The sequence below is a fragment of the Alosa sapidissima genome, chromosome 15 (assembly GCF_018492685.1).
Source record: "Alosa sapidissima isolate fAloSap1 chromosome 15, fAloSap1.pri, whole genome shotgun sequence".
NCBI lineage: Eukaryota > Metazoa > Chordata > Actinopteri > Clupeiformes > Clupeidae > Alosa > Alosa sapidissima.
In genome coordinates, this window is record NC_055971.1 from 31,403,593 (window position 1) to 31,414,964 (window position 11,372).

The 11,372-nt window shown below is 46.9% G+C and overlaps 1 protein-coding gene across 1 annotated transcript in view; it reads left to right on the top strand.

Moving 5' to 3' along the window:
* Positions 1 to 621: 621 nt before the first annotated feature.
* The window catches only part of ppm1lb (protein phosphatase, Mg2+/Mn2+ dependent, 1Lb), a 65,225-nt gene continuing 54,474 nt past the window's right edge, over positions 622 to 11,372 (top strand). Inside the window, exon 1 of the mRNA XM_042064777.1 lies at positions 622 to 1,481. Within this exon, the coding sequence (XP_041920711.1) occupies positions 1,083 to 1,481 (399 nt within the window). The 5' untranslated portion in view covers positions 622 to 1,082. The remainder of the gene's footprint in view (positions 1,482 to 11,372) is intronic.

Sequence of the window (11,372 nt, forward strand, 5' to 3'; positions counted from 1 at the left end):
TAAACCAGGGTAAACGGTCTCTCTGACTATACCTTGCGCTGAAGCAGGGATGTGGGTAGTCTGCAAAATAATAACATATATTAATGGGTAGTAGGTTTTCTGCTCTGTTGATGGTCTACTAAATGTCAAATTAAAAGCAAGTCCACGATTGGTTTTAGGCTATATTTTGCCATTGACAGTGACAATGTGTTTTTGCTTCGCCCCCAGTGTCTTTCAGTCTAGTCTAAGCTCCACATCTCAGCATCTTCTAACAGCGAGAGGCCCAAGCTCATGATAGACTAGGCTAGGCCTACTGTCAGTGCCAGGTAGTCTATTTGCATGATATGCACCACAGCTGTTAAGCCCACGGTTGCACCTGACTTTGGGGTCGGGTAGTTGACGTCACACATTTAGAAAAGAGTAGTGCTATATGTCAATAGGTTAAATAATGTTAGTATTGTATTGCTAGGTTAAGCTCTTTACTGCAGCTGATTGTTGCAATTGAACATGTGGGCGACATGTGAAGTGAAAGAGTTGTTGAACACACTAGCATTCATGGTGCAATCTCCAAATTTAAGGTTCGAACAGGCAGCGTCTCGAAACAGTATAGCGTAGCCAACCGCGCTCACGGTGTAACAGCAAGCCATCAAGTATTGCGGAGGTGCTAGTGCGCCTTTCCAGCTGTCAGGTGACATCTGTGACGGTTGGGAAACAACTCCCCCATAGCGGTATTTCCTGACATCTCAAGCTATTATGGAACGGTGTACGAGCTCTGAGCGCGCTTGCACGGTTCATTGAGAGACAACAGAGCCAAAGAGAGCTCCGATTCCTCACGGTGGGGCGGCATGCCTTGTAGCCTATAGCTGCGCTCATCTCTGCAGTCTTTTCGAAGCCTTGGAGGCGATACATGTGAGCAGCTCTGAGAGGAATCGCTGTTTGATATCTCTGCGTGCGCCGTGTGTGTGCTAACCGCACTGACTTTATCGAGCAGGAAAAGAAAAGACTATAGCCTACTCGCATTTTCAGCAGTCTACAGGTTTCACGCTTACTGCAATGATGGAATGACTTGTTCGGCAACCTGCTGTGATTTCTTGCTCGTATAAATGATAGGAGATACGATGACACTGCTCTCTCTATTGGGTCGGATCATGCGTTATTTCTTGCTTAGACCAGAGACCTTGTTTCTTTTATGCATTAGTCTGGCGTTGTGGAGTTATTTCTTTCACACCGACGAGGTAAAAACCATCGTCAAGTCAAGCCGCGATGCCGTTAAAATGGTTAAGGGAAAAGTGGCGGAGATTATGCAAAATGAAAAATTCGGCGGTCTGGACGTCCTGGACGCGGAGTTAGCCAAGACCTGGGATTTCAAGAGCAACAATGTAGCGGTTTACTCCATACAAGGCCGCCGGGACCACATGGAAGACCGCTTCAATGTCCTGACCGATGTTGTGAACAAGAGTCACCCATCCATATTTGGGATTTTCGATGGCCATGGTGGTGAAGTAAGTGTGAGCGCCTATTTAATTAAAATGTTACTGTAATTGCGTATAGCCTCACTGTGTCAATCTTGACACCTGCATTCAAGTTGCCGACTTCCGTGCGTTAGGCTAGACCAAGATTTTTTTCCTTCAGCGACAAACATAACAAGATCAGATCAAGCATGCAGTAGATAAGTTTTTAACCCGATTATTGTGACGAGGGATAGTCTAGGCTCTGCATAATGGGATTATAACTGGTCCCGGCCTGTTCGTGTGCCCAGGACAGGCTTTCAAATCAAGACAGTCTCCTAACAATATCTGAGGGACTTATAACGAATTATAGTTTAACTCTGTTTAAAGTGAAAGGCACGTCCCCCGTCTCTCCTCATGCTTGCCATGTCCATTTCAAGGCTCTTGGGTTCTCTTTGATCACATATTTTGCGCATTTGTGTTGCAGTTGTTGCCATCAGCTGCCACACTTCACAGCAGTCTTGGCTTTAAAACCTACCTGTTTCACACTATTTTAATCATGAATACAGTTATCTCTTCCTGTTTCTATTGTCATCCATCCAGCTCTTCACCTAAACCTCCTTTATATGTGACTAGTTTCTCTCCTCTGCTGTCCCCTCTCTCCCCCAGTCTCCCTGGTCCACATGTGCGCTTAGGTCTTTGTATACAGTATATTGCATGGATGCATTTAGCTTTTTTTCCTGCTGGATAACGGGGTCCTACCACATAAAAGAGTATGGCCTTATATAGAAATGCTTTGTTCTGAAGGAAAGAATGTTTGCTGTCTGGACCCTTAAATCTCTATTGTGGAATTCACGTCATGACATTGATAGACAATGGAAAGGAGCACATTTAGATTTATTTAAATGTTTGTTTGATTGCAAAACAGACTGTTTTGGGAAAGTATACAAGCAGCCAGTGACTGCAGCTGGGGCTGACCCCGGGTGACCCTGGCCAGCTCACGGCCCAGGCTTGCCGCTATCAAGGCATCGGGTTGTTATCAGTAGCTCATCTGTGCTACAGGACTAACGTGGCCAAAAGGTGAACTGCCAGACAGCTTCTCTCTGAGGCACATGGGAGGCACAGAGTGCTGTCTTTGAGCCCGACCAGGGAGGGGAAAATCCTTGTTTACCTGGCAGAGGTTTTATTTTCCGAGTTTGAGGCTGGAGGTGTGTCGCCTGTTTCCCTTCCTTTACTGGTTTCTACAAGTAAGAAAATATCCTGGACATGGGAATGACGGGGGAGAAATGGGGATTGCGGTATTTGTATAGTGTGTGTGTGTGTGTGGGGGGGGGTGCAGTGAAATCTCTGTGGAGTTCTTGAGTGCTGCCATACTATTTTGGGAGAAAAGAACATAAAGCAGACAGTACAACTAAAGCATCCTCCCACTGGGATAAGCAAATCTAAACATTAAAATAGTCTTAAACATGCATATCTTTGTTGAATGTTGTTGCAATAATATCTAAACATTAATTTAAACATGCATATCTTTGTTGAATGCTATTGCAATAATATCTAAACATTAGTCTAATCATGCATATCTTTGCTGTATGCTGCTGCTCATATTTCCAGATGGTCCACACAGTCACAGGAGGTTGGCTGCCTCTATACCCAGTATACCCTCTAGCTATTGTGCTGAAGAGGTGCTTTGGGCCATCAGTAGCAAGACATGCTGTGGTGTGTGTGTGTGTGTGTGTGTGTGTGTGTGTGTGTATCAGTAGTAAGACATGCTGTGGTCTGTGTGTGTGTGTGTATCAGTAGTAGGCATGCTGTGGTGTGTGTGTGTGTGTGTGTGTGTTATTTATAATGAGCAGGACGTGGTTCCTCTCCCCTCTGTCCTGAAGTCCATCCTGCCTCTGGTCCAGTTCAGAATGGCCCCTTGGTTGTTGGTGCATTACATTACACAATGCTTGGACAGTGCAATAATGCAGTTGCTATGCAGTTGTTCTGAGTGCTTTCACTTCTCAGTGTTCACCTCAGGGCCTATTTCCTCCCAAATGGCTGAAATTAATTGCCTTGTTTGGGCACCGGCGCCGTGCGGCGTGTGTGTGTGTGTTTCTCAGCTGGCAGGAGCTCTGGCAGCGAGGCCAAGAGATGGAACCTGGGACGCAGAACAGAGAACACACACTCACCCACACTCACACACACACACCACCCCTAGCTGTGCTTGTACCAGAACATGGTACCCATGTTAGCAAAAAGCCCCCATCAAGCCTTCACTGTTGTATAATGCAGTGTGGAATCAGGCTGCTGTGTTGGCTGTGAACAGTGTTTGGAAGTAACTGAGTATTCCGGATTACATATTTAAAATAGAACATATGGGAAACTGTATTCGAATACAGTTACAATTTAAATGGGTGGTATTCAGAATGCAGTTACACTGATCAATTTAAGGGATTACATTTTAAATGATAACACATAGGACATGGCTTTTCAAACTCCAATTCAAATCTGTTTTTCGACCACACCATGTAGCCTATGTGTCTATCCCTCAGGTGGCTCCCAGAGAACTTAGAATGTAAAATAACAAACAAAGCATTTCTGTTCTGTCTTTGACACAATGACATTAAATGTTTCGTAGCACATACATTTATTTATTTATCAATCCACCCTCACTGTAAAGCAGGTTTTGGGTTGTTGTTGACACTATGGGTCTTACAACTTCACATGACCTCACATAAATGTCTCATCCACTGCTAACAAAATATAATACAATGCTGATGCAATCTAAAGTATTCAAAATGCATTACTCTCTTTGAGTAATCTATCAGAGTATGTTACAAAATACTTTTTTGGGCACGTATTCTGTAATCTGTAGTGGAATCCATTTTAAAAGTAACCTTCCCAACACTGGCTGTAGATGAGGCCCTGTGAGAGCGTCTGCCCTGTGAGAGCGCCTGTGAGAGCGCCTGCCCTGTGAGAGCGTCTGCCCTGTGAGAGTGCCTGTGAGAGCGTCTGCCCTGTCAGAGCGTCTGTGAGAGCGTCTGCCCTGTGAGAGCGTCTGCCCTGTGAGAGCGTCTGCCCTGTCAGAGCGTCTGTGAGAGCGTCTGTGAGAGCGTCTGCCCTGTGAGAGCGTCTGCCCTGTGAGAGCGTCTGTGAGAGCGTCTGTGAGAGTGTCTGCCCTGTGAGAGCGTCTGCCCTGCCCTGTGAGAGCGTCTGCCCTGTGTTGACGATTTCTGATGGGGTCAATCACTGGAGATATGGAATTGGACGCTTAGGAAAGTGAGAATATCTGCTTTGGCCAGACGAAGACCTATAGGGGTTGAAACATTCGTTATATTTCTCAGGGGGCAAAAGTGCATTGTGTTGCTATTCATCCTTTTCCTGGTTTATATTCACATTGAGCCCCAACGCCTGGTGCTAACTGCAGTTTGATGTGCACACATCCCCTACTTTTACTCTAAACTGGACACTTACGTCTAGCTTTGGATTGGACGCTTAGCCACCATACTCGGATTGGACGCTTAGCCACCATACTCAGATTGGACGCTTAGCCACCATACTCAGATTGGACGCTTACTCAGATTGGACGCTTAGCCACCATACTCAGATTGGACGCTTAGTTACCATACTCAGATTGGATGATTAGCCACCATACTCAGATTGGACGCTTAGCCACCATACTCAGATTGGACGCTTACTCAGATTGGACGCTTAGCCACCATACTCAGATTGGACGCTTAGTTACCATACTCAGATTGGATGATTAGCCACCATACTCAGATTGGACACTTAGCCACCATACTCAGATTGGACACTTGGCCACCATACTCAGGTTGACTTCCATCCATTTTGGTATTCTGAGGACACTGACATGAATGCCGTGGTACTTCCCCCCTCGGTCTAGGCCCCTGGGGTACTGCAGTGCATATAAAAACAGGCATGTTGGTCCGTTTTAGGTGTATTTCAGTCTCATAAAAAGTCTTTGAAGATATTTTCAGAGAACTTGGCCCGGCTTTGGCAAAAGGACAAACCGTAAGATGAGTGCAGCAAAGCATAGTCAAGAAGGCTGAAGAAAGGCCACTGAGGCCAAGATGAAAGGCCACTCCAAGAGTGTAGAAATAAGGAGGAAGACCAGCGTGCTGTGTTGAGCCCCAGTCCCATCTCCTTCAGACCCAGACCAACGTGCTGTGTTGAGCCCCAGTCCCATCTCCTTCAGACCCAGACCAGCGTGCTGTGTTGAGCCCCAATCCCATCTCCTTCAGGCCCAGAGCAACGTGCTGTGTTGCTGTATTGAGCCCCAGTCCCATCTCCTTCAGGCAGGCCCAGAGCGAGTGTTTACGTAGAGATAGCTGCAGGATCCCACAGGCTCGACAGTGACTGTTAGTGTTTCTGAACAGGCTTGTCAGACCAGTATTTTATGGAATGCTTAGTCACACCTACACACATAGACACAGACACACATATACACACACACACACACACACACACACACACACACACACACACACACACACACACACATACACAGCCGTAAAATTTTGTGACTACTAGAATATTGCATCTGCAGAAGATGTGACTGCCAGCAATGCTAAACAGGCATGGACTCAATTCTACACACACAAACACACACACACACACACACGTATGCATACTTAGCTGAATGACTAGTATGAAAAGCTCTTTATCTTTCGCTAAGTACGCTGATGCATAGTAGGCAGGATATTAAAAGTGAGTCTAATTAGGCAATCTGTCTCCTCTCTTCCCTCCCACCCTCTCTCTTTCTCTCTCTCTCCCTCACTCTCTTTCTCACTCTCTCTCTCCTTCTCTCTCTCCGTGTCCGATACTGTCGAGCCCAACTCATTCCGAGAACTTGCTCTCTCTCTCTGCCCTAGTAAGCAGGCCAGCCAGGCCATTGTAATAATGATGAAGTGATTACTGTATAGCCTATAGAGATGGTGGAGTGATCACTGTATAGAGATGGTGGAGTGATCACTGTATAGAGATGGTAAGGTGGTTACTATAGAGATGGTAGAGTGTTCACTGTATAGAGATGGTGGAGTGATCACTGTATAGAGATGGTAAGGTGGTTACTATAGAGATGGTAGAGTGTTCACTGTATAGAGATGGTGGAGTGATCACTGTATAGAGATGGTAAGGTGGTTACTATAGAGATGATAAGGTGTTTACTGTATAGAGATGGTGGAGTGATCACTGTATAGAGATGGTAAGGTGGTTACTATAGAGATGGTAGAGTGTTCACTGTATAGAGATGGTGGAGTGATCACTGTATAGAGATGGTAAGGTGGTTACTATAGAGATGGTAGAGTGTTCACTGTATAGAGATGATAAGGTGGTTACTATAGAGATGATACGTGTTTACTGTATAGAGATCATAGGTGGTCACTAGATGAGAAAGTGTTTACTGTAGAGCCCGGCTGTAGAGAGGTTGGAAGCAGGATCAGCATTTCTCACTTCAATTTTCAGGCCTGCCTTCTGTTCTCAGTGTAAGGTTTCAATTCAAGATACCACATGGCTGATGTGGATGGCTGGATATATCCTGATTAGTGAGTACAGTTGGTCTAGGTTACTGACTAGACTTTTGTCATGCGAACATCTTCTAAGTGAGATGGCCTTCATCTAACTTTGCTGGGGGAAAGGATGGCTTAGGACTGCTTAAAGTATGTCCGAATGTAACCAGCCTCGGCTTGCTTTGCAGTTCAGCCCTGCAGTGCCCAGGGCTCAAACTCACAGCACCTTGTTGTGGGGGTGGGGGGGGGGTGACCCAACTTGGCCTGATGACCATTTTAGGGGGGATATCCGTTGCTACTTAATTAAAACATGTCGCAGTTGCTCATCTAAAATCTGCCGTAGTTTGCACCCATGTCATACGCATGTCATACCTGCACGCCAGATCATCATGGTTGTTGCCACGTTATTACCAGTGCTGGGGGGAGGGGAGAGGAGGGGCTGCTGGAGGGTGAGCTAAAGACCTTATACACTCAGCAGTATCAAGCCCTTTTGAAGATCACAGTAATCAGCTCGGCCTCATGAAGTTACCGTCCGACTGGGCCTGGGGCCGCTACTGTTAAGGTGCGGGAGGGATGTTTACGCACTGAACACCACTACCTGCTGGTTGCCATGACATCAAGTTCAGCATCCTGTGGTGAAGGTGTGTGAACGTACTCCTCACAAGTGTTGACTAAGCTTACGTTTGGCAATCATTTCTATTCAAACGAGTCTTTAAGAGCCGCAGGGGTCCACTTGCAAGGCTCGTCACTTACCACAAGGCCCTTTCTCCCTGCAGCAAGTGCAAAGGCTTCATTTGAGCTCACTTCCTGCTCCACAGAAATAGAGTTGCGTTGTGGAACACCTGGCGCTCAGCTCCTTTGAAAACATCACAGGCGCGGCTCAAGCAGCCCCCTCGACTGGAGCACGGCTTGAACTCGGACATGTTCACTTGTCAGGAAGGATGAGAGCTAGTGACCTTTGGGTGACATTTCAGTGGGATGTGTGCATCGATCACACTTTGGCTGCCATGAGGTTTTTAGAGAGAGAGAGAGAGAGAGAGAAACAGAGACAAAGAGGAAGTGTGTGAGAGGGTGATGAGAGACTGTGTAAGACTCTGTATAGAGAGAGAGAGAATAAATGAAAGGACAACCCTATTAAAATGTTTTGGATGGAACTGTACACTGGGTCAGCCATAATCCATGCCTGCTTGGCATTGCTGGCTGTCACATCTTCTGCAGCGTCAATATCCTTGTAGTCCCAAAGTTTTAGGGCTGTGTGTGTGTGTGTGTATCTATTTGCCTCCTGTGTGTGTATATTTGTGTGTGTGTGTGTGTGTGTATCTATCTGCCTCCTGTGAGTGTGTGTGTGTATTTGTATGTGTGTGTGTGTATCTATCTGCCTCCTGTGTGTGTGTGTGTGTGTATCTATCTGCCTCTTGTGAGTGTGTGTGTGTGTGTGTGTGTGTGTGTGTGTGAGTGCATTTCCAGTTTATAGGGGTAGTCTGTTTGTTTTTGGGGGGTTGTCTGTATACTCTTGGTGTTTCTCGAGTGTCCTGAGGGGTGATTTTCCCAGCGTAGATCAGTGGGCTCAGCTCTTGGCTCCGTGCCGGACACTGCGTAGGACGAGCTACAGGGTCGTATCTGCTGGTTAATTGCATTCCAGGTTTCTCCTGGGCAACCTCTGGTATTTTTTATTTTTTTAAAACAATTCCAGCCAGTAGGCCTCATATAGATGTGTGTGTTATTATCCTGGGGTTTTATTAAACACACCAAGAGGAAGACAAAGCTGGGTAGTTCCTTAGCAACCCAGAGCCAATAACCCCAGCATGGGAGCCACCCAGCTGATACAGAGTCCTACTCCAAGCAAATGCCCCTGTGGTCTTTGGGGACTGGTCCAGCTATATAGAATAACACTATTGAAATGCCCCTTTGGTCTTTGGGGACTGGTCCAGCTATATAGAATAACACTATTGAAATGCCCCTTTGGTCTTTGGGGACTGGTCCAGCTATATAGAATAACACTATTGAAATGCCCCTTTGGTCTTTGGGGACTGGTCCAGCTATATAGAATAACACTATTGAAATGCCCCTTTGGTCTTTGGTGACTGGTCCAGCTATATTGAACAACACTGCTGATGATCAAGTCAGAATTGCTTCCAGCCGTACTACAGTGGGCAGGGAACTGAAGTGTTCTTTTTCCAGAGTTTTAGTAGACTGCTCTGATTGGTTTTCCAGAGTTTTAGTAGACTGCTCTGATTGGTTTTCCAGAGTTTTAGTAGACTGCTCTGATTGGTTTTGAATGTGTACGCAACTCTTGCATGTGGCGTAGCCAGTTGTGTAGATTAGAATGGAAGCTGCACCGCACGCTCCCTGAACAGAACGCTTCCGTTGCGCATCGGGCTGGGGCAACGTTTTTGAGCAATGTTACTGGCCAAACACATAACCACTTTCATCTCTTCGGATTGGTTGATCATGACTGACTGTTTGCTGACTGATGCTTCTGAAGTTCTCCAGAAAAGCAAGTGTTGCTCAGTATGGATGGCTTCTGAAGTTCTCCAGAAAAGCAAGTGCTGCTCAGTATGGATGGCAGCGTTCCAGAACAACAGTACTCCGGAACATCGCACAGCAACATGGCTTAAAGAGTTATCACCTGTACCACAGGCTTCCAGCTAACATAGCAACACGGACTGTGTGGGTCAGAACATAGCAACATGGGTCAGAACATAGCAACATGGACTGTGTGGGTCTTTGTACGCCATTTTAGCTGCAGGTAGGAACCATTAGGCTGATGCGTTGAGCAGTGTCTCACTCTCCGCTGTGGTCAGCGAGAAGCTCATGGACCGGAGTTCTACTGTGAAAGAACACTTTCATGGCAGGATCGACAGGAGGCGTGAGTGGTGGGTGGGGGGGGGGGGGTGTCAGTTCAGTAGAGAGAGAGAGAGAGAGAGAGAGAGAGAGAGAGAGAGAGAGAGAGGAGAGAGAGAGAGAGAGAGAGAGAGAGAGAGAGAGAGAGAGAGAGAGAGAGAGGAGAGAGGAGAGAGAGAGAGAGAGAGAGAGAGAGAGAGAGATGAGGATGAGTTAAGCTGTGATGTCATGTTCTCTCTCTCCCTCCGAACACGTTCCTCACACAGGAAGTAGCCAGGAGAGGAGCCAATCGCTACATTTAGCTTGACACATTAGTGGAAATTCAGTCTCCAAATGAATGACAAAGGAGTGGAAAAGAAGCACTGATAGAGCGATTGGCATCCGCGCATGAGAAGGCATTATCTGACATGCTGTTCGGGACATGTTTTAGAGTTAGCTCTGTTTTTCCTCTCTGGTTCTGGTTTTCCTCTCTGAGTCTGAGTCCTCTCTTACTCCTGATCATCTAGGGATTGCCGATGTGTTACAGCAGCACTGACAGCACCAACTAATAGAAGAGAAAGAAGAAAGCAAAAGCTAGTGATTGGGTGAAGTTGATATTTGATGAGGATGGAAAGATGCGTGGAGCTGTGTGTCTCCCTGCCCCTCTCTCTCTGCTCTGCTCTGCTCTGCGCATGTACACAGCCCTGGCTGACACTGGAGGCAAGAGGGACCTGTAGGGTTGTCTTGACCGGGTCTCTTGGTCAGTGTCCTCCACTAAGCCCGAAGGGACTGCCCACCCCTGTGAGTCGGCCCAGCAGAAAGACGCCGCCTGCTTGCCAGGCTAACAGTGTGGCTGTCGCGCTGCCGCCGCCACAGCCCGCCAAGCTAACGACTGGCCATTAAACGTCTCGTGTCCACTCGCCCTGAAAACATCATAAACGGCTCCAGTCCTTTAAGGTTCCTGGCCTTCATCTTTCTCTTTCGGTCTCTCTCTCCCTCTCTCTCCCTCTCCCTCTCTCTCTCTCTGTCTCCTTTCTCATCTCTCTTTCTCTCTCTGCTGTTGAGGCGCCGTTCCCAGTTCCCAGAGGCAGTGGCCTGGGAGGAAATGCTGATTTATGGATGTAGTTTGCCGTAATTATCCGTGCGACGGTGGGGCTGCTGATGGGACTCATAATGGATCTTCCCCCATCTCTCCAAACAAGCACTTTCACCCAATCTCTCTCTCTCTCTCTCTCTCTCTCTCTCTCTCTCTCTCTCTCTCTTTCTCTTTCTCTCTCTCTTTCTCTCTCTCACTCTTTCTCTCTCTCTCTCACTCTTTCTCTCTCTCTCTATTTCTCTCTTCATCCACCTCTCATGTCGTGGGAGCTGATGCCGTGAAAACAACCATGGTAATGTCTCTCACACATTATACTCATCCAATTATCCTGGTGTCTCTGCTGCTTTCGCACCTCTTTCTCTTCCTCTCTCTCTTCATCTCTCTCTCTCTCTCTCTCTCTCTCCACACTCCCCTGCTTTTTACTTTCCCTCTGTCTCTTGTGTGTGTTCTATATGTGCAGCCTCTGACTCACGTTATTGCTGCCTCTCCTGCAGCCAATGTACAGGGAACACACAC